Genomic DNA, 26038 nt, shown 5'->3' with positions numbered 1-26038 from the left:
TTTTTTTTTTTTTTTTTTTTTTTTTTGTCCAGGTTGGAATACACAGAACACCAAGGAAGGATAAAAAATGCAAGGTAAATTTGGACCTTTGTTTTGTCTTTACAGTCCTAGTTCTTGCTGGTTAGATGGCGGCTGAGGTGGCTCTGTGTGTTGGTCCCTGTCTGTTGAGGCCTTTTGGGCACTGTCATGTCCTTAAGAACAGGGGAGGTGCTGGGACTTGGCTGTATATATCCTTTGCTCCCTGCTCCTTCCAGGCTGAGCTAGCCTTCACTCATTGCTGCCTACATATATTTAACTGGAAGGGGAATTTGGAGGTGGCAGAAAATCAGTTGAAGCTGGTTTGCCAGGTCTTCAGCAGATTCCTCCCTCCTGACTCAAAGGCCCTCCGGAGGAGACAAGGCTCAGTGACTCAAGGATCCTCTCCCTGGCTGTGCCTGGTCTCTGACAGGATCCCTTCTTACACTGCAGGTTGCATCTGAGGGCCAGACCAGGGTCACGCCCTCCTGCTTGAGGTCCTCTGAGTTGGTCCTTCCTCCTGCGGCCATACTTGCTGACCCCTTCTTGCTGGATCCTCAGGCTTTTCTGAACTAGTACTAGGTCTCTCTGAGCCACGTCATGACACAGAGAATCAGGGGGCTGCAGAAACTGGGGGACCTAAGATACCTAGTGTTTCCGGTACAGATCAGCCTGTGCAGGAGGTCCCATGCGCTGTAGCTATGCTGACAGCACCGCCCACCTAAGGCAGGTGCTTATCAGCCAGGGAGAGGCTGTGCAGGGGAGTGTCATCCTGCCTTTGCAGGCAGCCCCTCCAGGAGAGAGGAGCGTTGCAGCTGTCAGAGGAAGCTTGGGAACAAAGGTAGCATGTGCTGCCTTTAGGTGGGTCCGAGTTGATCCAAGGATGGCACTGTTAGTACCAGGCACCTCAGGCAATGCATTTCTGACTGGAAAGAATGGCGCCCTCCACAGCCACACGGCTAGCTCCTGGCAGACCTCCCAGGCACTCACCATGGCAGCCAGGGCAGCCAGGGCACTTCCCTGGCTGTTCTCGATACTTGGCTTTGGGAAAGAAATGTCCATCTCTCCTCTCTCTCCTCTCTCCCCCGTCGCAAATCCAATTTTACAGAAGCTGAGAGGAAAACCAACGATAAATTAGCCATTCAATTTACTGTGAAAAGGTCATTTTTGTATTTTTTTTCTTAATGAGGTAAGCATTAAGAGCTAAATCTTACCTGATTGTGAGACCATTTGGTGTGACCACTAGAAAAGCCTAATTTGAAACATTCTGCAAATTCTAAATTTGTCTTTTCAGATGACAGCTACAATGTATTTATTTTTGTCATCGTTTCCTTAATGTTTGCTTGCTTTTTTAAGAAGTCATTTTTCATACTTTTGTTCAGGGAAGCTCACAGTCAGATTGAAAAGAGGCGCAGGGATAAGATGAACAGTTTTATTGATGAACTGGCTTCTTTGGTACCAACATGCAACGCGATGTCCAGGAAGTTAGATAAACTTACCGTGTTAAGAATGGCTGTTCAGCATATGAAAACGTTAAGAGGTGAGATCCTGGGCTTTATTGTCCTTTTTGTCCTTGCCTACAAATGTTTGAGTCCCTTTGGCAAATGCTGATTACCTACAAGTATGTAGCCCTGAGTCATATGCCTGTGCTTTTCAAAAACAGCTCTACTGCCAAACGAAGTGATTATTGCACTTCTGTGTGTATTGAGGTAGTTTTGCAGTCATACATCCCAAAAGCTATGAGTTTTGCATACTTCTGTATGCACACATATGTCAGCTACTTGCATTTCACAGAAGACATGGCTGATGTCCCGCCTCGTCTGTGACCAGAATCCACCGGTAGTTACAGAAATCAGAAATTAGGTCCACACATGGTGACTGAGGCAGAAAAGTCAGTTTCAGTACTTAATATAAAAAAATTTATCACGGTTCCTTTGAAGAATGAGACACTGGCTGATAGATAACTGCAGAGCTTTATTGTCAGGAATGAACGCTGGTGATATTTTCATCTTCCTGGAATTTTCCCGAACTAGATTGACTCTTTGTGAGGGAGGCAGTATTTTCCTTCTTCGCTAAGTGTGGGGAGGGTGAGAAAACAGAGGCAGAAAAGTGGAAGTGACTTATCCAGATCACAGGAGAAATCTGAAATATATCAGGCATTTTAGTGAATGCGATTGCTGGAATTTTCCATAGCTTGTCTCAGACTGTTGGATGAAAGTGGAAGTGGGTGCTCAGTCAGATCTGACCTGCGTGGTAAAATGAGTCCCATTTTTATATCTGCATGATGCCATCAGAAATAAGCAGCTGGCTTTTTTTAATGACTTTTGATCATTATTCAAAAATATAAATGTTGTATCTTATGCTTAAAGAATAACATTTAAAATTTCATCTTAGTGAAGATGATACAGGTTAAGTCATCATAAACTAATTTTAATTAAATTGGAAAGAGAAAGTAGAAAATCTCAGGATATAATAGAAAGCAAGGATGTGGAATAATAACGTGAAAGTCACAAACACATCCTGTTTCCCTCCTTCCTGTGGCACCTTGAATTGTTATAGATCCACTTCATTTTAATCCTTCACCATTCTGCAGACTCCAGTGTCTTCTACTGCCGGCATTTTTCTCAGCTAAGTTATTGTCTAATAAAAACAATGCCACATTTACAGGGCCAGGATTTAGCACAGTGGTTCCACTGCCTGTCTCGCAAGCACAAGGACCCGAATTTGATCCCCTCTACCAAAAAAAACAACAAAATGCCACATGTGCAGACTTTTAAGTACAGTCCTTGTCCCTTTCAGGCCTGAGAGCTAGAGCTGCACTGACTCGGGCGTGCAAGCTTGCTCACTCACCCTCGTGGTGGATTGTGTGCTCACTGCCTTCTGCAGTATATTTACTTGGGGCCTGTTGATTGGATGATTTCCCAAGAGGGGAGATTTGATGGACTGTGCATTTAATATTGAACCTGAGAGGAACTCTCCCAGGCAACTTCCATTTGCTGCTAGAGCTGCCTTATTTCCGAAAAGCAGAATTTTTAACTTCCTTCCGTTATCTCTGTGTTTCCCTGTCATAAGAAAAGCAAGCTTGGTAGGTCTCCTGTGGGCGGCTCTGTTTTCAGTGGAATTCTCTTTGGCTTGACAGGGTTCTGTCTGAAAGTCAGATCTAGCCCAGTCTAATTGAAGGGAAAAGAGCTGAAGTGTAAATCCCAGGTGCTAGGTCTTGGCCTCCTCCAGGTTTGAGGCCGTGAAGTAGGGGGGAGATGTTGTCTGAATGGAACTGTACCTACTCTTTTTTCCCCTCTCTAAGGTGCCACTAATCCATATACGGAAGCAAACTACAAGCCAACTTTTCTATCAGATGATGAATTGAAGCACCTCATTCTCAGGGTATGTTGCAATTATGATATTATTTTATACAACATTGGTTTTTCGATAAATTTCAGAGTAAGTACCAGCATGTGGGGATTTGATACTGTAACACTTGCACTCTTTTTTAGGCCCACTTCCTTTCTTGGTCTCTTCCTATACCTTTCTTCTAACCTTGTTTAGGCAAACATGGAAAGCCTGCACAACTATGATTCTAAGTCCAGAGAGGCAGGATTTTGTTAGAAATAGAATTAAGAATCACATCCCTGTACAAACATTTTAGAAAGGGACTAGAACTGACAGTAATTAAGAACTTCTGTTCTCCTTATTTAACCACCAGCACAGAGAAATCCACCTAAATCCTTACACCAAAATCCATCGAAACAAGAAAGCTGCCAGAGGAAAGTAAATGGAAGAGGTGCATGCTTTCGCCGGCATGAGTCTGCGACTGTCCCTTGCTAAGCCTCTGCAGAGGGGTGGTCCAGGTGGCACCATGAAGGCTTCTGTGCAGGATTAGATCTGCACAAGGCTCAAACGGTGCTCCTGGACTTGGAAACTGATGAGAAAGAAATTGACTTCAGAAATCCGCCCTCTCGTACTCTGTAAAATGAAAAATAGGGAAATGTAACTAAAAGCAGGATGCCTGCCCCTCCTTCCAGACAGCACCCTTGTCATCTGAGCCTCTGTCTTCCTGCAGAAGTCTCAGAGCCCCGGAGAGAGGCGTGGTCCAGCTGGACCTTTGCATCCTCATTCTCCTTTCCAGCTCACCCTGGCCTCAGGCGCTCTGTGCGTCTGGCCCCTGTGCTTGCTCCAGGGTTCTCTCTCCATGTTCCATCACGCGTCAAGGAACAGAGACCTGATGGATCTACAGTTCCATTGCTGGGAGTGGTGATGCACAACCGTGATCCCAGCTAGGGTGGGGAGGGAGGGTTGTGGCGGGAAGACTCCAAGTTTGAGACCATTGTGGGCAATTTAGCGAGACCACTGCCTCAAAGTAAAATTTAAAAAGGGCTGGAACTATAGCTCAGTGGTAAAGCATTTGCCTAACATGCATGAGTCCCTGGTACTGTTCAAACAGAATTTTGTTCCTCGAGTGTAAGTGTCTCTGGGAAGATTATATGGGGTTCCTGTGCTGGTTTTTGAGGTCAACAGGAACCAGGTTCTTGCCGTGTTTGTACACAACCTTGCTAATCATGGCCTGACTGCTCAGGTCTTGTGCTGAGGGTGCTGAGCTCCTCACCAGTGTGCATCTGCTTTCTTACTAAGTGCTTTCAAGGCATCTTCAGTGAACTATGCCAGGAATCTTTCATATTGTTTATAGCGTCAGTGCTGTTCCCCCAAGATTGGGAAACTAGATCTACCCTGCCTGGGCTTCTGTGTCACTTACTCACCAGCACCGTCTGCCCCAGGAGGAGGGAAGGAGCCTGGCCTGGGCATTGCCGTGGCCCCGGCTCTCAGCTGGTCCCTTGCACCCACTCCTTTGCCCGCTGGTTCACTTTCCCAAGCCGAGTGGGGCGGCCAGAGCCTGCGTGGCCTGACCCTGTACACGGCCTGCCAGCTGCCTGCTGTTCCTGTCCCTGGCTGTGCTGGGCTCCACTTTGCTCTGTGTCGGTCCAGCATTGCACCAGGATGTCACGGTGGCACCTTTTGTGCCCCATCAGCGAAAAGCCCGAGACACTCGTGATGCGTGAGGCTGTCTGCAAGGCAAATGAGGAAGTTATTAATACCCTGTTTTTTGACAGAATGAGGCTTCCAGCAGATGGTGCTTGGAAAGTCACTTCCTCCTCAACGTCACCCTTGCCCCTGGGCCAGCTGAGGGACCTAACTTAGGCAAGGATGCCCCTGCCCCGGCCCCTGGATGTGTGATCTGCCAGGTTCTCAGGGCAGCAGTGAGTCTGTTCCCTTCTCCCCCACTGTGTCCCAGGACAGGCGCACAGGTCATTCCTCTCCCTTCCAGGGCATGAACTCCTGTTCTGGGTCTTTGAATTCAACTATATCCCAAAGGTCCTTTGGTAGAAAACAGACTCTCTAGATTTTTCCAGCAAACAGGTGGAAGCAGTGGCCACACTGTGTGTTAGAACCGGGGAAGCAGAGTGAACGGAGGACTGTGAGACAGTTGGAGGCATCCTCCCTGTCAGGAGATGACAGAGCCGAGAAGCTCTTCCCTGTGGGGAGGATTTATGAGTACATGGACAGAACAGCCTCAGCTCTTGGGCGCTGTAGCTTTGTATCTGCCTACTCCAGTTTCTTTTCCAAATATCACTGTTGGCATTTCAAACTTTTACCTTTATTTAAGTTGAAGAAAGGGTAAGAGGAATCTGATGGAATGTTTTTCTTATCTTACGTAGAATACAGATAACTGGAAGGAGGGATATTTGACAGCAGTACTTCCCAACCCTGTTACACAGGAATCATGTTGAGATGAGGTTAAAACTGAACCGGTGGTCCAGCCCCATCCCAGGGCTGCAGCACAGAAAAGAAACTGGAAACACCACACCAGAGGTTGAAACCAGTTTACCTGTAGGTGAAGCTATTCGAGTTGAGGGCACTTGGTGGCTGAGATGTTGCAGAGGGGATTCTGACCTGCAAGGTCCTTCCAGGCTCAGACTCTGGTTCTCCATTGAGAATGAAATGTGAGTTCTCTGGGCCTTCATAACATCGCCAGAAACATTTTAAGCTGAAGTTTGTTTTCAAACAAAACTTCCTTTATTTTTTATTAGCATACATTGTACAAACCAGTGGGTCTGGTTTTGTAGAACTTCCTTTCCTGGACTTTTCCCCAAACCATTAGATGCTATACAGGTGGGTGTGTCCCTTCAGAAAGAGTCTTGTTTTTCTCATAAAGCATCTGCTTCAAGCAGCTTGGCTTAGGTGCTAGTGAAGCTATCAGCGAGTGTTCCTGTGCTTGGGAAAGTATGCAGACAAATCCTTGATTTACTGTCAAAGTGAGTACAAATCCTGAGTGCTAAAGCGTGACCAATTGATTATCCATCTCTCCCGATTAGGCAGCAGACGGATTTTTGTTTGTCGTAGGATGTGACCGAGGGAAGATACTGTTTGTCTCGGAGTCTGTCTTCAAGATCCTCAACTACAGCCAGGTATTGTTCGTGCCGTTCATGCTCTGCGGGGTGCGGGCAGCCTCGCGGTGGTCCCCGCCGGCCTTCAGAATACTCTAGCATGTTTGTCCAGAAAAGTCTTAGCTTCTTAACTGAGACACAAATCCGAACTTAGAGTCTGTCTGTATTTCCTGCACCGGAAAGTCTGCCTCTGTAGCTTTCTCACTGCTGCAAACTGTGGACGGGGACAGGGAGTGAGGCTACCTGACAAGCGAGGAAGGAGAGCAGAGAAGAAGTCGCGGGAAACCCAGCCCATACTGTGTTTGCAGTGGTGTGAGACTGCCGAGCCTCGGCTGTCTCTCGTCGTGGTCGGTCCCGGTCCACTCCTTTCATGATTGATTGTGGGTCCAGTAAGAGTGACATATGAAAGCTTCTGGAACCAAGCTTTTTGCCTACTGTGTCCCCAGAATTTTTGTTCATTCACTCATTCACGTGCTTATTCACACACGGGTATTTGCGTGGACGCTTGGTAAGCAGAACTGAATCAAAATGGCATGTGTATGAGTGCGTTTTAATGGAATTTTTTCAGTCTCAGAAATTTTATGATCTCTGAACAGACGAGGCAGCTAAAGCATATAATGACCTGACTCAAAGAGAGGCCAAGCTTAATAGAAGAGCTCGCGTCAGTTTCCAGCCCTCCTGGGCTTTCCAGGGAACTTGTGGGCATCAGAAAGGAGTTAAAAAGAATACATATGGTCACAAGATTCTTGCCTTCGAGGGCAAACTGTATATAATTGAAACGTTCCCCTTACCCATTGTCAAAATCACCCTCCTGATGCCTCCTTCACTGCACCTGTCTAGGCAAAGGGCTGCAGATGTGTACAGGATCATATGTGAAACACTCGAGATTTTTATGCTTAAAAATGCAAAATAGTGGATGGGGGTGCTCAGTGGTACAATGGTTGCCCACCTGGGTTCCGTCCCTGGTAGAGCTGCAAATAAATAGCATCAAGACAAAGGATGCACAGACTACTTGTTGCATAATTCATGTGAGGCTGACTTGTCATTTTAAACATTTCATCCCCACAGAATGATCTGATTGGTCAGAGTTTGTTTGATTACCTGCATCCTAAAGATATTGCCAAAGTCAAGGAGCAGCTCTCCTCTTCCGATACCGCACCCCGGGAGCGGCTCATAGATGCAAAAAGTGAGTATGGAGCAGGACCGGAAGGACGGTGTCACCTGGGCAAGGACCACGTCACCCAGCAGCCTACTGGGTCGCCACCCTGCCCCGCGCCCACAAGCACAGGCAGGGATGTGTGCGGTGGCCTCAGCCTCTCCCTGCTCACCTCACCCACCTCTCTTGGTCACAGCTGCTGTCTGTGGCTAAATAGAATTATTTATATTCTTTAGGGCTTTTGTTGGATTTTACATAAAGAAAAGGATTCAGTATCTAAATGCATTGGAAGAGCTCCTTTGTCTTCTTTCTGATTTTTAGGTTTTTTTTTTCTTAAAACTCTAGAAGTTACTCGTTTTCTCCCAGGTTTCCGGGACTCACACCTTAGTTTTGATTGGTCCTCTGAGAACACATGCCTCTGTTGGGCTGAGTTGCACTTGCGCAGTCTCAGAAGACAGCAGTAAAAAAATCTTAAGCTAGAAATGTGCTATTTCTCTGACTGAGTAGTTCTCATTAGATTGGCTCTGCTCCTGGCTTCCTTCCTACAGCCCCAAACCACCATTCCCACGAGCTCCTAGTTTGCTGCTCCTGCACCCCGTCCTGGGTGTCCCATGCCAGGCCACATAGGACGCTGTGGGCACTTCTGCAGTTGAGAGCACAGAGCTGGAGGCTGTCAGGCTCACACCCTGTCTGGACCACCCACCAGCTGTGTGGCTTTCAACAAGTTATTTAACCTCTCTGGGCCTCAGTTTCCTTATCTGCAAAACAATGCCTATTTTATTGAGTTGTTGTAAGGATCAAATGTTAATATATTACATAAGGAATGCAAGCTAATTCCCTGTCCATAGCAAGTATAATATCAGTCTTGTGTTCACCTCAGCCCACTGTGGCCATGGCCTAACTAGTTTTCTGCTTCCAAGCATTTTGTATCAATCCTTGAGGTAAATGCTACCAGAGCATCTCTTTTAAAATATTGTTTTGAAGTGAGGTCTGGTTACACACACCTGTGATCCCAGCACTCAGCAGGCTAAGGCAGGAGGATCATTGTAAGTTTGAAGCCAGCCTGGCTACATAGTGAGTTCAAGGCCAACCTGAGCTATATAATGAGACCCTGTCTCAAAAATAAATAAATTAAAAAATAAAATATCCTTTTCACTAAGGCACTTATCGTTTCCCTAAAAGTAAAATATAGGCCTTGGCACTGTTGTCCTTTTAGAGTGTGGCCTCAGCATCTTTTTAGTGACCTATGGAGAGAAAGGTGAAGTTGTGTGTTTGGCGTTTGCCTTTGAGGCCCTAACCATACAGGCAGGAGACAGGACCCAGTACCACAGGCACAGCCAGAGAAATGGTAGCAGCACAGAGAAGGGGATGATTCATTCTCGTGTGGGTGCGAGGACAGGCATCACCAAGTAGATGACAGTTGAGGTGGGTTTGAAAAGATGAATTAATGTTTGCCAGGTGATGAAGGGAGGAAAAGAACAGAAGAAATGATCTGTGGACGGGTTCAGATGTGCACATCCTGGAGACCTGCTTGGTGCTGTTGGAGCAAAGCGTGCAGGGAGCGGGAGGCTGGGAGGGCTCTGAGCCCGGTAGGGCAGGCAGGCTGGACTGGTGTTGTGGGGAGGCCCGTGGAGTGGAGGTGTGGGAGGCAGGTCGGGTGAGAGGAGGCCTGGAGGGAGCCCTGCTCCTGTGATCACTGTGGGGTGCTCTTCCCAGCCCATGTAATTTGAAGACCCCACCTTGGTGCTGTCAGGAGGCCGTGCACATCAGTCCCCCAGGGAGTTCCCAGCACAACCACGCTGTCCTCCAAGAGTATATTCTGTTGGTCCGGAATAGCCCAGCACAATGGGAACAAAATGCAAATCACACACACGAGCCATGTGTGATTTTACATTTTCTGGTAGCCACATTTTGAAAAGTAAAAATAATTTTAATGCTATACAGAACTGCTCATTTAATGACCTCCTACTGGCTTAATGACTAGTCTGACTTAGGACGCATTCTTTGGATTTATTTATTTATGTATTTATTATTATTATTTTTTGTACAGCTTTGTACATCTTGTTTTTAGAGTCTCAGTGTCCATTTCTTGAACAGTACACCTCATTTTCACAGTTCTGTAATTATGGTTGATTGTACAGTACAGTACAGAGTTTTATGTTATGTTATATACTTCATGGTATCTTAAGAGTAATGCATATAAAAACAGAGTCATCAATTGGGAGTTTCCTTTGGCCATTTCTGTGTTCTGAATATTGTAATGTACATGCTATATACAATTCTTCATGTACTAATTCACTTAACAACCGAGTTGCAGTGTGTGACTTGGTCATTAGCAAGGAATGCCTGTATTTTATCTAACCCAGTAAATCCCAAATATTACGTTGACATGTAGTAATGATAAAACGTTAGTACGTTATATTACATTTTTTGGTACTGTCTTTGAAATCCTCCATGTATTTCACACTTACAGCACATCTCAATTCAGAAAAGCCACATTCAAGTGCTCACCAGCTGTGTGCAGCTAAAGGCTACGTATGCATGGGTTAACACAGGTCTAGAATGGGGTCCAGGAGTCTGTGAGTTTGGCCTACAGCCAGGTTGAGAATTTCAAACAATCTCACTTCCTCCTGTTCCAGTATCCACATCTTACCCCTCGTTCAAGAGCCAGCCCAAGTTCTTCCCCTGGGAAGCACAGGTTGTCTTTGCCATATATGTGGCACTAACGACACATAACCCTATTGTATTAATCTTTTCTCCATGTGCTCCCTTTTCCCTTTCTCATTCATAAGCTTCTGTTGGACAGGAATGCTGTGCTGTTTTTCTTTTTATCCCCCACAGCACCCAACCCCTTTTACCAGCAGCACTTTCTACATGATCTATAAACATTTCCCAACGAACAGCACAGTGATCCTTAGTGTACTTTTTGAGTTCTAAGCTGGAGAGAAAGGTTATGCTCAACGTCATGGTTATAAAACAGTGAGACAGTGAAGAAAAAGACTTTGTTCAAGGTCACACTCCCCCTCCTGCCGGACAACACCGCTCTCAGTCATCACATTTTGTGTGTTGATTTGCAGCTGGACTTCCAGTTAAAACAGATATAACCCCCGGGCCGTCTCGATTATGTTCTGGAGCAAGACGTTCTTTCTTCTGTAGGATGAAGTGTAACAGGCCTTCAGTAAAGGTGGAAGACAAGGACTTCCCCTCCACCTGCTCAAAGAAAAAAGGTACACTTTCACAGTTCTGTGGGGTCCTTTCTGTGGTGGAGGTCTTGGCGGAGCACAGTCAGTGGTTCCTAGCTGGCCAGAGGGCAAGTCACAAGGCTGCAGTTAGGGCCCTGCCATCCCCCTCATGCTAGCCCTGGTGTGTTGCCATGCTGATGGAGATTTGTGGATAGGCTCCCTGTGTTTAAATTCCGTTTATCTTGTGTTGTTGGGAAAGTTTACTGTCAGCCCCAATTCTGACTGCCTGATCACGCACCAGTCCTCACAATCACTCGCCAACTTCATTGGACATTTTGCAGCAGTCCTTGTAGTGTTCTCTTACCTAGCATTCCGCACAACCCGGTTCTCCTCCTCTCCCACCCTTTGCCATTCCAGCCTCTCTCTGGTGCCTTTAGCTGGCCCTTCCTCTGTCCTGGGGTCCCTCTCTTCTGACTACACCGATGCACAGGCGGTGTCACCCACTCCTGTAGCTTTAAATGCCATTTACGTGCCAGTAACTTCCAAGGTTACGTTTCTAGCCAAGGCCTGTCTTTTGAACTGCAGATACATACTGCCTACAACCCTCCCTGGTGGGCTGTCTCAAGGACGTCTCACATGCTGTGTGCCAGTGTGGCCACCGGACCCCTCCTTCGTGTCAGTGGTACCACCATGCAGCCAGCTTAGCCCTCTCACCGTTCATCCTTCACTAGTTACCGTGTCCTGTCTCAGCAGCCAGTCCCATCTGGGGACCTTGTCTGTCTCCAAACTCACCACTGCCGCTCTGATCCAGGCTCTCCTCAGCTCTGCATAGCTCTGGCAAAGTTGGCACCATCTGGCTTTCCACCATTCCACACCACTATCACAATGATCTATTTTAAGGCAAATCTTTTTATCATCCTATTTACAAGCTTTGTTCCCCATTTCTCTTGAAGAAAAGTTCAGAATACTTAACATGACCACACAACCCTGTGCCTTTCACTACTCATTATATCCCAGCCATGTGACTCCCTTCCACAGTGACACTGCCATCACCTCTGGTGGAAGTTTCTTCCCTCCTTTCCTCAGACTTCCTTGTCTTCCTGTGGCTCCCTGAAGAGCTTTCCTTCTAGGGTTTCTCGTAGTGTCCTTATGTAGTTATTTGCGTGATCATTTGTTGAAGGTCTGCCTTCTCTACTTCCTGTAATCTCCACCTGAGCGTGTCTGGTTTGTCTCCTGCTGTATTCCATGGCCTGGTCGACATTCCATGACGGTTGGGTATTGAAGTCCACAGATGCTCCACGCTGCACGTGCCCCAAACTGAGGTCTTTCCCCTCTGTCTGATCTGTGTTCTCTCTTCCTTGAATCAGTGAATGATGGCAGCAGCTATCCAGTCCAGGAAAGTCGGGGCCATCCTTATTGTCTTTCTCTCCTTTCGACATGGTATTTATACTAGTTCTTAATACTGCTCAGACCTTTTTCCTCCTTCCCACCCATCGCCCCTCTCTGCCATCATTCAGTCTTCATTGTCGCTTGCTCTGTTGTTACCCCTGGCCATTGTACCAGCCTTCCTACTTCTAGTTCCTGTTCTCTGCAGTTCACCCACTACTCTGCTCCATGATTTGAGTTTGCTGTTTCCCACTTGACCACTCTTGTGTGCTCTCTACTTCCTATCTGGTGGGGAAAAACAAAAACAAAAACAAAACAAAACTCCTAATACATGTGTTAGCAAATAGCCCACGGCCCTTATAATCTGCCCTCAGCCTGCCTTTCCAATGCTACCCGCTCAGAGCCTTTTTTACTCCAGCCTCAAGAGCTCTTTGCTGTTTCTTGTAGGGGACCTGCGCCCTTGTACATACTCTATCTTTACATTCTGTCCCTGAGCACTGCTCAAGCCTTCTTGGTTAGCTCCCACATTAGACTTTCTGGGGCCTTCCTCTCCCCAGGTAGATTTCTTCCTTGGTGTGAGCAGTGCCTTTGGTGTACCTGGCTTTACTAAGGATATGTGATACTGGATGAGCATTGTCTATTTCTGTCTGGCCCATTCATTAGACGATCACTTCTGGAGATGAAATCTTGGTTTTTAAAATTGTTTGATTCACTATCTATATTCTACCCCACTATCAGTTGCCCCAGCACTGACACTAACCATGGACTTTGCTTTCTAGCAGATCGAAAAAGCTTCTGCACAATCCACAGCACAGGCTATTTGAAAAGCTGGCCCCCCACAAAGATGGGGCTGGATGAAGACAGTGAACCAGACAACGAGGGGTGTAACCTCAGCTGCCTTGTTGCCATTGGGCGGCTGCATTCTCACGTGGTTCCACAACCAGTGAACGGGGAAATCAGGGTGAAAGCTATGGAATATGTTTCTCGGCACGCAATAGATGGGAAGTTTGTTTTTGTAGACCAGAGGTAAGACTCTGCATGTTACCCCTGAGCAATGACTGTAGATTGTAGTGCTGAGTTGAAAGGCAGAGAAGACTGGGCTGTCAGCTAGCTTTCCTAAGAATGAAGGAAGAGAGGGAAGGGATGAGTACATCTGCTAAACACGAGACTCATTTGGTACCCTCATGAATACAGAGATTTTTTTCCTTTGGTATATAAAGACAGTTAAGACCAGGCTGATGGCACACATCTGTCATCCCAGTAGCCTGAGGCTGACGCAGAAGAATCAGAAGGTCAAGCCCAGCCTGGGCAACTTAATGACTTAGGCCCTGTCTCAAAAGAAAATGTGTTTTTGTTTTTTTAAAAAGGGCTGGAGAGATATCTCAATGTGAAGGACCTGATTCAATCCCTAGTGCTGGGGGTGGGGAGATTGCTAAGTGGGGTAGTTTGATGTCCATGGCTGAAAGGGTATCGTAAATCTTAAATCTGTGCAGTGCTACCTTTATAGGAATATAAGACTTGGAGACAATTATTTAGTCTGGAGGCGTCCATGACAGTAGTCATTGGCTGTGGTAGCCTCATATGGCTATTTAAATTTGAATGTGGTCAATTAAAATGAAAACTTCAGTTCTTTAGGCTCAAAAGCCACATTTTAAGGACTAGATGGCTACATCTGGCTAATGGCACATAGAAAATTTCTGTCACTGCAGAAAGTTCTGTTGGAAACACTGATCTAGGCCAACTTCCTCACTTCACAGATGAAGAAGTGAGGCCCAGCCTGGGGACAGGCCTCCTGCTGGATTCGTAACAATTGGTAACCAGGGATAAGAACTCAGGTGTCTGATTTACCATTGCTTGCTATGTTTTTTACAAATACTCATAGGTTAATAACTTTTCTGGCTGGTAGAGGCAGCCAGAAAGTACCAAAAAAAAAAGGAAAAGCCACTTCTTAAGGCCACGTGGCCCCAGATGCTGAAGCTTCTGGTGTTTGGTTTCCTCATGAAAGCAGGCAGTGGAAAGAAGTTTTTCACTGGGGTTTACATTTCTACCTGATTAATACAAAGTTGCCATTTTAAAACCCCCAACACTTACTTATGATAATAGCCCCTTTGAAAGGCTTGTTTTCCTGTTTTTATAGCCTTGATTAAATTCAGAAAGCCCAGGGAAAAAAAAAGATCCACATTGTAAGTAAGCTCTGTGAAAATCCATCTGGCCTTCTGCCTTCACCTTTGACCTTGCTCTCATAGGCCGTAGCAGACTCCCCAGCTGCAGAGCTGCTCTAAATTCTCTGAAAAGCTTTCTCTTCTTTAAAAGTTCCCTTATTCTTTTTAGGGCAACAGCTATTTTGGCATATTTACCACAAGAACTTCTAGGCACATCATGTTATGAATATTTTCATCAAGATGACATAGGACATCTTGCAGAATGTCACCGGCAAGGTAAGCCAGGCCATCCGGAAGGTCTGAAGCTTAAAATGTCAGTCTGCTTCTAGATGAGTCCATGTGACCTTCAAGCGAGACCTGCCCCCTTCCCCCCGTGGTGTAGCAGTCAGCCAGCCCAGGCCTCTTCAGGCCTAAACATCTGTAAGGAGAGGAAGCTGACGGCCCAAGACGCTGTCAGTCACCTTACAGGTGCCCAGCTGACTGTACAGCAGTTTCCTCTACATAGGCGTGGCATTACTGGAAGGCGTCTTCTTCAGAGGGTCTCTCCACACCGCTCAGTCTGACCTGATGCTCTTTTTCTATACAAGCGTGCAATCCCCTCCCCCTGTATTTTCCTCCCTAACTAATGGTGTGGCCACATAGGCAGCCTCCTGAGGAAGCAACACTGACCCCTCCCTTCACTGTTCTCACCCTCCACATGCATCTCCACCCTTTACCTCCCTCACTGCCCTGACCCTTGTTTATGCCTCTGTGCCCACTGCAGACTTGATGTAGACTCCTAGTGGGTCTCCCTGCTCCCTCTCACCTCCAGTGTGTCTTCCACAATTACCCCATTTATCTTTGGACAGACTGGCCCTGATAATGTCACACCCCTGCTTACAACCCTCCTGTCTTTACACTCAAGTCTAGAGACTGATGGGAGGCATTAAACTCAAGACCTTTCACACTTCCTGGCCCTGACCCAGTTCCTCACTTTCACTCCTGCCTCCTACACAAGCTACACCAACCCTCTCACTGGTGCCTCCCTGCCAGGCCCTGTGCTCCTCCTGCACCGCTGGGTTCTTTCCTTTTTCTTTTGGCAAATGGATTCATCTTTCAAGACTCTGATCTTTTGATTCTTCCATGTACCCTTGACTCATTCCTCTCCCGAGGGCAGGAATCATCCGGTGTCCTCTTCTAGGGCCTGGCACATGAAAGGTGCTCACGACACGTGTGTTACATGAGAGAATGAGGCTTGAATAGGTCAGTGGCCTCTATATATTTGGATTTCCTGAAAATGAGATAAGTGTGATACTGCCTTTGTCTTTGTGATGGGGAAAAAAAGAGTCTGGCCCCTTTGGACAGTGACTTCTTATTTGCTGGTGTTTGTGTCATAGCTGATGCCAGTATTCCCTGGAGCCTTAATTTCAGACTGTGGGGAAGAAAATGACAGATAAACAAATTGAAGGGCTTTGTGGGAGACCCTCAGAAACAGTCTCTTCTGTGAAGCAGTGGGCACTGGCTCCCTCGGCTTATTAGAGTGAGGTGTTGGAGTCTAAGTACCTTTAGTATTTGGTGTTGGGTCTCCTGTTTTTAATATGTGGGTTTGAGGAAGCAACAATATTCATGGTTTCTTTGCATTTTTAGTTCTACAGACGAGAGAAAAGATTACAACTAATTGCTATAAGTTTAAAATCAAAGATGGTTCTTTCATCACACTACGAAGTCGATGGTTCAGTTTCATGAACCCTTGGACCAAGGAAGTAGAATACATTGTCTCAACCAACACTGTTGTTTTGTAAGTATTCTTCTGATATAGAATGCCCCCTTATTTCAAAGGGATGGCATGGGGTCCTACCTGGGGAAAGAATACAGCCACCAACCAGGAACACATCCTTTAACGCCACCTTATTAATGTCCTATGAAGCCACAGAATGGGGAGGGGTGAGAAAGGGTATTTAATAAATGACAAGCTTTAAAATGCATACCATGCACCCTGGCTCATGGACTCACACTAGGAGAGACAGCAACGTGTCCTTCTGGACAAAGCAGTCAACCTTTGGATTCTACAGGCCCAGTACCCTGGGCATCCACTTGTGCTGCTGTAGAAGGAGGGATTCACTACCCATGAAAGGCTCACACAGGCACTAGCTCTGTGGCCTTGGCTGGGGACGGGCAGGTCTTCATGCCACCCAGCCTGGAGCACTGGCAGCTGGAATGCTCTCTCAAAGGCTGCTGCTACTTTCAAGGTGAGCAGGGGGAAGGAGTCTGCTCTCTACACCTCCTTCTCCACAGCATCCTACTCCCAGCTGTGGTTAGAGGTGAGGGAGGGACTGGGTGTGCTGCAGCCTGGTGGTACAGAAGGTACTGTGGCAGTGGTAGTCGGCTCTCGGAGCCACCACTCCCTGTGGAGTGTGCTGCACAAGTTAGGAAGGCCCAGGCAGGCTGTGAGATCAGAGGCCAAGATGCCGTCCATTGGGTTATGTAACAGTGAGGAGACCTGTTCAGCACTCAGACAAGACTTCATTTTCTGGCCTGTCCAGGTCCAGAGTGGACACTGGACATCTTGGCCAAGGTGAAAGGCGCAGTTCTGAGCAGGCCTGACTCACATTTCCTTATTGCTGGGATGTTCACAGAGCCAACGTCCTGGAAGGCGGGGACCCAACCTTCCCGCAGCTCACAGCGTCCCCCCACAGCATGGACAGCATGCTGCCCTCTGGAGAAGGTAACTATGTCCTGCCGGGGCATCAGGACTTCCCCAGGAGAAGCTGCTTGTGGTCAGACCCCCAATCCCCAGCCATTCAGGGTCCCCTGCTGTCACATTCTGTGGAATAAGGGAGGTCTCATCTCAAAGGATTCATGTGCTGATTCCCCCATGAGTACTAAGGATACCATCATCTTGCTTTCTCTTTTGAGTCTGAATAGTGGGAACTCATCATTGAACTTTCTGAGGCCACTTGGATCCCTAAAGCCCTTGAAATAGCAAACTCCCTGACTCCCTTGTGCTTTCCTTTGTCTCTGTTGCCCAGTGGGTTTGCAAAGTGCTTTTGGGTGAATGTCACTGGCTCCTGTGGTTAGAAGCAAGATGTCTGTTGGCACCGGGGCGTGTACTGTAGCCGGTGGGCCTCGGCCCCTGCCCTGCAAACTGGACTCATCCGTCCTGGGACTCCTGCTTGCACAGCTTCACTTTGCACCTCTCTCCTGTGCATGCCCACACCCACACTGCCAGCCTGGGCTCCCGAGCTCCAGTCTGTTTCTCCAGCTGCCCCCCACACAGAGCCACCTGGAGTCACTACACTAGGCTCCTGAAGTTCAGAATATCACATTACAGACAGATTCTCTGCACTTCCCCATCTGGTCATTTGGGCCAGAAAGTCTTGGCTCTTGCCTCTCCCCCATGGTATCTAAATCTTAAATTCTATTCCTCCTGTCTTAAATTAACCCATCATCACTGTCACTCCTTTGCCCTCATCTGCTGCTTAGATTATTGGTTAATTTCCTAATTCTAACAGCACTCTTCTGCCTCATCCTCCATCATAGTTATGGCAGCTTAACAACATTCCAGTTATCTCAGAACAGTTACGTGGTAGTGGTCCCGTAAGATTATAATGGAGGTGGAGAACTCCCACCATCCAATGACCATGTAGCCATGGGAATGTCTTGTCACACATTACTCACCCTGTTCAGATGCGTCGAGCTCCACAAATGCCACAGTGTTACTACGCTCACCTGTAGGGCTCAGCACAATAGCTTGCTGTACCAGTTCGTAGCCTGTACCATATCACCTAGGAGTGTAGTACTCTATACTGTCTAGATTTGAGTAGGTCAAATAATGACAAAACTGTCTAGTGACATTTCTCACAGCATATCCCTGTTAAGTGATATGCAGCCATATTTCGTTCTCTGTGTGGTGGACTTTTCATAACTGAAATCTCAGTACGTTCTCCATGTAAATTCCTTGGTACTTACCCTTTGTGGGTACTGCCCAAATTCATTAGCCTGGCATCTGAGACCCCTTAAGATCTGATTGGTACTTGGTGCACCAGTTTCATTCCTTACCACTCCCGAATTCCTTGGAATAGACTCCCAAGTGCTCAGTGCTCTTTATAAGTGTCAGGTGCTATGCCCAGAATGCTTTTTCTTCCTATCTGCCAAGCTAATTTATACTCATCTTTCAACTACTCATCTTCTTAACTGCTTCCAGAAGGCCATACCTGATACTGGATTCATTGGGTGTCTCAGTTTAACCTGCCAAACTTATCACGTCGCTCTATCTGTGTTAGACTGTGAGCTCCTTGAGGGCAGGGATACTGTCTTTCTTTGTAACCCTGGCACACAGCACAGAGCTGTCCAGTAAATGCTTTCTGAGTACATGACAGGAGTTAGCTGCCCCATGCCAACCCTCTGGCCTCTGATCCTGGATGGAAGCTTGAGACTTTCCTTGTCGGCGTGTCTTTTCCTGACAAGGCACAACCCCAATGTTGAACTTAAAGGGTATCATGGGATGGACTGATTTTGACACATAATTAGTATTTCTTCCCCTTTCCCACTCTCAGATTCCTTTGTTGTAGGTGGCCCAAAGAGAACCCATCCCGCTGTTCCAGGGATTCCAGGGGGAACCAGGGCTGGGGCAGGAAAAATAGGTCGAATGATTGCTGAGGAAATCATGGAAATCCACAGGCAAGTAACACCTTCTAGTTGTTTTCCTAAACCAGTGGTTCTAAGCCCAAACAGTTCTCTTCACCACCTCATCTCTCCAGGAAATATACTGCAATCCCTGGAGATACTTTTGGTTATTACAGTTGGGTGGGCGGTTGCTGCTAAACATCCAGGGAAAAGAAACCAAGGATACTGCTTACTAAGTACCTTATAGTACACAGAACAGCCCTGATCCCCACAAAGAATGAGCCAGCCTAAAATTTGAGGAGTGCTGGAGGAGTGCTGACTTTTAGAAATTCTGCCTTAAATAAAGAAGCTAAACCAAAATAGGTTGGAGCTAAAGGGGACTCTTGGGGAGGCTCAATTCCTAACGCTTTGTGTATGACTCAAGGATCTTCTATTGACAGATATTTAGGAATCTAAACCCAATGGAACATAATCATAGCATAGCGGGTGGGGGGAAGGCTAATATTCCCTGCCACTGGATTGCTCGTCTGGAGAATTGGAGGTTGACCTCTTTTTCCAGTGGGCCACAGGGGGAACTCATGCTCACGGTAGCAGTTCTATTCCAGCCCCACAGATCAGTGGGTTTGGCTGGTAGCAGGGCTGATTGCGTCTGCCTCAGGAAGATGATGGAGTAGCGTGAAGTATAATCAGCCCCTACATACCTGGTGCTTGGTATGAGACTATCTAAATGTAGTATTACCAGAATCCTCGACCTCAAGAACCTTAAAATCTTTTGAGAAGTTGTTTTATGTTAAAGAGGAAAAGTGGAAAGTGCATGGGAAAATAGCGGTTTCAGTCATAAGCAGGGAGATTTGGCAGACACAAAGCAATTTTTTCAGTAAGCAATTAGTAGTCATCTGTATGTGCTGAGAGTTCATGATACACAGTTGTATTTTGCCTTTGAAGAGCTTGTCATTCAGGAGAGAGAAAATTTGTTCCCTCACAAATCTAGAGAAGTAGGCAGTACAAGCCAGGAGCCACAGGACCTGAGTCATCCCTGGGTGACCCAAGAGCTGCATGCGTACATGGAGTAGCTGAGAGCAGAGTGGCCAAACAGCTGCTATCATACTCCCTGAACTCGAGCTTCAGTGCCAAGGCAGCCTGACAAGTTTATGCAGATTTACAGTTCTAAGTCTTTCCTTCTATAAATCTTCTCTGCTGAGATACTCTGAGAAAGACCAGATCCATTTTCTATCACCTGTTGCTTCAGGTTGCTACTATTACTGCTTCTACTCCTGTTACTTTATAGGTGTGGCTGAGCTACCCTGGGACATTCCATTTGCCAAGAGTATTCACTAGTTAAACAATATTTACGGGGAACAAAATAGACCATTTGCTTTCCAATTCATGGTATCAAAGATACTTCTAAGGTCACCAGCTTACCTGGATTTTGCAAGGAAATAAAACTTACTTGAAATTCCCAAGAATCTAAACCCTAATCAAGGGCTTTGTGAAATGCTTGACTTCAGAGTATGCATTCCAGATCAGGAACCTGCAGAACAAATCCAGCTCACGTCCTGTTTCTGTAAATTATTTCAACACAGCTATACTAATTGGTTTATGTATTGTCTATGGATGTTTTCAAGCTGCAGGGGCAAAGAGGACTAGTGTTACAAAGACCACATGGCCCAGAGCCCAAAACAGTTGCTGCCTGGTCCTTACAGAAAGTCTGTCAATCCCTGAAGAGGTCCAGATCCTTGTCCTTTTGTCCACACCCCTTAATACACACCCGACAAGAGGAAAGGAAATGTAACTGACTCTCCTCTCCTGTGACAGGATAAGAGGGTCGTCACCTTCCAGTTGTGGTTCTAGCCCACTGAACATCACAAGTACGCCTCCCCCTGATGCCTCTTCCCCAGGAGGCAAGAAGGTAAGTCTGGTGACTTAGGCTAGAGAGCCACTTGCCCAAGTTCTCAAATGTTATGGGTGGGAATATAGGATTACAATTTGAAGGCTTAAACTAGTGAAGACCTTTTTCCTCTTTGACGTACCTGCATGCGTGTACAGCTAAGTACGAAGCAGACTGGTAGCGCTGTGGAGGACCGCTGACATCCTCACGAGGATTTATTCTGTGTGCATGTGGGAAAGCTTCCCCAAGGGAGGGATCAGAAACATATAGCAGATAGCATTGCCATATAGGGCAAGCACTGTCAACAGTAGTAGCACCAGCAGTGCTCTGAAAGTCAAGCCAGGCTTTCTGGCTGCCTGGATTTCCTGTGCATTGGGTCAAAGCAGTTTTATCAGTCACCAGCTTTCATGAGAGCTGCTAAAAGATTACACTGAAAAGAGTGTACTCAAGTGTACTCTCTCTCTCGCCGAAGAACATAGAAATCTAGGCATATTCACTCTTAAGTCATAAATGTACTCATCGTGCCAGATGTCATTGTGGACCAGGACAACCCAAGGACCTGCAGCATCTTGGGGCATGAAGTCTTCTGTTTCTTAAAACAGATAGGGGAATTTACATAGGCAAGACCCCTAGGGCATAGTTACATCAAAAGCAAGGCAGGGATTTTCAAAACTTGTCTTCTCAGCGTAAGTGGGACTGGCAGGTGGGTAGGGTAGCTGGCATGGAGAGAAAGTAAGGCCAAGACACCTGCTTCTGCTGGGGCAGCTTATTCCCATTTTATATATGACTCTTCTACACAAGTTTCCATTTGAAAAGGTTTTGCTCCTCCCTTAAAAGGCTGAAAGCCAATAAATTAGTGGGTAAGAGAATGGTCAAAGTGGGATAGTCCTAGTTTGAAGTCTGGCTTTGCCATATGCTAGTTATGTAAACATGCATAACTTCTAAGCCTCAGTTTTCTTTGTAATGAGGCTAATGTTTGTTAGGACAGCTAAAATCTTTGTAAGTAAAGTTGTTATGAGAAAATATATGTGAGAGTAACTAGCCCTTTAGAATGACTCAGAAAACACTGACAGATGAAATCAGGACACCCCATTTTGCTGGCTGGGCTCTTAGTTCTGTTCTGTTCTACTTCCTCCGTATTTCCTGAGGGTGGTCTCCCTGTCCCTCCTCAATTCAGTTTTAGGCACTTGACCTCTTGGTATTATCAAGGATTCCAAGACGTGGGTTTTATCACTGTAGGATGTGCTTAAATATTAGAGAACTTTCATATATACTCTGTCATCTTATCCTCATAATTTTACAGATGACAAAAATCCATGTCCCCAGCATCTGTTAAATAAGTAGGGCCCTGATCTATAATCCAAGTTTCATCACTTCCAGTTCTTTTCACAAATCCTAGAAATTCAAATCTGTGCTCTGTACCATAAAGTCCCAAGTATTTTTGAGGTGTTTGTGAAAATGTTTCTTTTTCTTTAGAGAGTTTATTATAATGGGTCTGGGGGAAGAAATTTTGAATGTATCCTTTTTTTTTTTTTTTTCCTGGTACTGGGATCAAACTTGGGTCCTTGCTCTTGCAAAGCAGGCAGCGGAACCACTGAACTAAATCCCCGGCCCTTGAATGTATTCTTTAATGAGATGAATCCACAGCAGCAGTATTTACAAGAAAAGTAGCTACAGACGGAGTTAAAACTGACTTCACCACTAAAAGGTGCAGCAGACCCACAAGGGTAAAGATGGCCCTTCCCGGTCATTTTCACATTTGTCATTTAGCTTGCAGTTATTTCAGTCAGGATCAAGCTAAAATGGGGAGGCCGAGTGACCACCACAGAGCCCAGGAGAACAGGGACATCTAGAGGCCCCACAGCAAGTTCAGACAGAGCAGCAGTTTGGCAAATGTCATCTGTGATCTTTTGGGGAGCCATCAGTGTCCCTCCAAGTGTCCGCAAAGTCAAAGGTGGTGTCATACTGCTAAAACATTACTCTTTTTTTCACTGTGTCGCTGTGTGCAATGTCAGTGCAAGAACAATGCTGGGAGTGAAACTCTAGTGCTTTTGCAAGAATCAGAACGGTGGCACCAAACTGCCAGAAGTCACTGTATTCTTCACCACCACACACTCACAATAAGAAGTAAATAATTTAAAAGCCAATTTCAATCCAGAAAGTCCTTAATGAAGTAGTAAAAACTATTACTTTAAAGCACTGGTGCTGCATATGGAATATGACAGTCTGTCTCAAGAAAAAGAATGTTTGTGATGAAGCTGTAGCCAAACTACCTTCCTGTTTCACAGGACGTCATCTGTATTCTTATGAAGTATTGCTGTAAAGACTTTGAGTATTTAGCACACATTGTCACTTTAAGGAAAACCAGTAGCATTTGTTTCTCTGAGCTTTCAAGCAAAATTGGAATTTTTAGCAAACTTGTGTCTGCTACTTAGAGTTCAACAGCTTCCCAGAACTTAAAACAATGGCAATGTTTTCATGCTCTCTCATGAAATGTGTCAACATTTGGAAGATCTGCAACACTCAGTGAAACATTATCTGATAAATGACCAATGCAAGATATTTAAATCATTCAGTGGTGAAAGATCCATGCAAAGTGCCAAGATACATCAGCGTACTTTAATGGTGCAAAAAACCGATATAGTTTCAGATTGCATACTACAACTAACATCTAAGAAACTTCCACGTGTCAAGTGTTGATGTAATAGCAAAGAATAATAAGAATACTGTAATTACTTGGAAAGGCTATTAAAATATGCCTCCCTTTTCCAGCTACCTAGTCTGTGGGAGGTGCATTTCCTTCACATACTTTAGACCAAAGGGAGAATCAACTATGGAAATCCAGTTGAAATTTCTTAAGCCTCGCATTAGCTTTGCAAAATGTACAATGATGACATATTTCTCATGTTTTGTTCTTGTTTTGGAAAATATTTAATTTTCATTAAAATGTTCATGTTAACACGTAACAGGTTTAATATAGTATAAAATGTCAATTTCAAATATAGTAATCTTGGATAAATATAGCCTATATCAACAAAATTCCTTTGGTGTCCTCAATAATTTTTAAGAGTATAAGGGGGTCCCTAGACCAAAAAGCTGAATGTGGAGTCAAAGTTGTAATGCCACCTGCTGGCAAAGGCTGAAATCACTATTCCTGAATCCTAGCAGCTGCCAAACTGTTCTGGTTCAAATATAGATACTTCTGAAAGAATGCAATTCTATGTTACTCAGCCAAAGAGCAGGACCTTGGAGGGGGGAGGGACTTTGAGACAGAATTAAAGACAAGGAGGAGTAATAATCTGGGAGTAGTACAATCTTCTCAGTGGCCTATCTTAAGAAAGGTAATGAGCTGGGCTTGGTGGCACAGGCCTATAATCCCAGCACTCGGGAGGCTGAGGCAGGAGGATCGCTGTGAGTTTGCAACCAGGCTGGGCTACACAGTGAGTTCCAGGTCAGTCTCAACTACATAGTGAGATAAAAAAAAAAAAAAAAAAAAAAAAAAAAAAAAAAAGATAACAAACCCAGCATGGTAGTGCATACCTGTAATCCAATACTCTGGGATGCTGAGGCAGGAGGATCCAGTTTCAGTCCAGCCTGGGCAACTTTAGCACCTGTCTCAAATTTAAAAATAAAACAATAAAAAAAAAAAGGACTTGTGATACACCTCAGAAGGCCCTGGGCTCAAAAAAAAAAGTAAACTGGAGGTTACCAAAAGTGGTGCCTATAATGTACCTGATCACCTATAATATATCTGATCATCAAAGATTTGCTTCTCATGTTTTGCTGTTCATTTGTGACTCCTCGAGCGGTGTCACTTCACAGCTTTGAGATATTGGCTGTCATGTTTTACTCTCTTAGAGCAGAACTGCCAAGCTGGGCTGACTTTCTGCTTTGTCCTTAAAGAAGCATGTGGACAGCATGATCTCAGGGAGTCTGGGTTTTTATTCAGCCTTTTCACTACCTATATTATCAAATGCAGATAAAATATTAATCTGGAGTTTTTTCTTGTTATGACTGTTGCTAATAGTTTTTTTGTTTGAAATAAGCTGTTAAGATAAACCTCTTTCAAGTTCCCCCTTACCTTTCTCTTCCCAACATGCTTTATTTTCTTAGTGACACTGCACATGGTACTGACTGAAAATGCCTAATAAGAGTGGAAAACTTCACACTTTTCCCCTTTCACTTGTAGATTTTAAATGGAGGGACTCCAGACATTCCTTCCAGTGGCCTACTACCAGGGCAGGCGCAGGAGAACCCAGGCTATCCATATTCTGACAGTTCTTCTATTCTTGGTAAATAGCATTATTATTCACTTTCATTTCAGTGGGCTTGTAAAAACTCTGGCATGAAGGTTTTAAGAGCTGAGTATACACAACAAGCTGGTTCTAGAAAAACTTGGTACGTAAAAGTTTGGGGTTTTTAGACACTTCAAAACTGACTTTAATGGTTGTGTTTTGATGGGATCCAAGCGTGTCTGGGGCACAGGTCTGCTACACGCGGGTTTACTCCCATGTGGGGCATAATCTTTGGGGTGTTTAGGAGTCATTAAGTGATGGCAGTTTTCTTCTCCCATCTCATCCATCTTTTTGCCAATCTTTATTTTTCTCTCCTATTTGCCATTCTTTCTGTAGCTGTCTCAGTTGGTTATTAGAACATTAAAATGTGGTCAATACAAATATTTTTAACATTTGCTGAATTTTAAACATTGTGCTATTTCTGAAAGGCTGGTTCTTACCTCTGAAAAACAGCAACATGTTTATATATAGTTATATATGATATATAGAGTCTGCCAAAAAATGTATACATTAGGAAAAGAAAAACTTGTAAATATTTTAACACTAAATTTATTGAGACACCATGAGATTAATACAAGTTACCTTTGGCCTATACAATTACAAGAAGTGCTCAGAGTGGTGGCCATTAGCTTCTAGATATTTATTAGTATGGCCAACTGCTGAAGTGTGCATACTTTTTTTGGGTGGACTCTGTATATAATATATATTGCCACTATAGCCCCAGAAGTAGCCTGTCTCACTGTACTGCTAAATATAGCTTTTCTCATTAAAAGTATGGCGTAGAGCCAGGAACAGAGATGTACAGCTATAATCCCCACTTCTTAAGAGGTTTAGGCAGGAAGATCCCACGTTCAAGGCCAGCCTGATCAATCTAAGACCCTGTCTCAAAATAAAAAGTAAGAAAAGGTC

The 26038-nt window shown here is 45.3% G+C and overlaps 1 protein-coding gene across 12 annotated transcripts in view; it reads left to right on the top strand.

Moving 5' to 3' along the window:
* Arntl (aryl hydrocarbon receptor nuclear translocator like) overlaps window positions 1-26038 on the top strand; it is a 69097-nt gene that overhangs the window by 42396 nt on the left and 663 nt on the right. For 4 of the 12 annotated variants that reach the window (XM_010615240.2, XM_010615236.2, XM_019206220.2 and 1 more), the window contains 13 exons: window positions 33-74; window positions 1398-1555; window positions 3320-3399; window positions 6384-6476; window positions 7524-7641; window positions 10689-10838; window positions 12959-13205; window positions 14511-14617; window positions 15968-16118; window positions 16957-17045; window positions 18877-19000; window positions 20762-20855; window positions 25024-25126. In XM_010615240.2, coding sequence (XP_010613542.1) covers window positions 33-74; window positions 1398-1555; window positions 3320-3399; window positions 6384-6476; window positions 7524-7641; window positions 10689-10838; window positions 12959-13205; window positions 14511-14617; window positions 15968-16118; window positions 16957-17045; window positions 18877-19000; window positions 20762-20855; window positions 25024-25126 — 1556 coding nt within the window. The remainder of the gene's footprint in view (window positions 1-32; window positions 75-1397; window positions 1556-3319; window positions 3400-6383; window positions 6477-7523; window positions 7642-10688; window positions 10839-12958; window positions 13206-14510; window positions 14618-15967; window positions 16119-16956; window positions 17046-18876; window positions 19001-20761; window positions 20856-25023; window positions 25127-26038) is intronic. The other 8 variants (XM_033764131.1, XM_010615239.2, XM_010615244.3 and 5 more) reach the window with 3 other exon arrangements.

The sequence above is a fragment of the Fukomys damarensis genome, unplaced genomic scaffold (genome assembly GCF_012274545.1).
Source record: "Fukomys damarensis isolate Sample0158 unplaced genomic scaffold, DMR_v1.0_HiC HiC_scaffold_16, whole genome shotgun sequence".
NCBI lineage: Eukaryota > Metazoa > Chordata > Mammalia > Rodentia > Bathyergidae > Fukomys > Fukomys damarensis.
The sequence above is the reverse complement of the archived record's forward strand: the minus strand, read 5'-3'. Positions and strand labels throughout refer to the sequence as shown.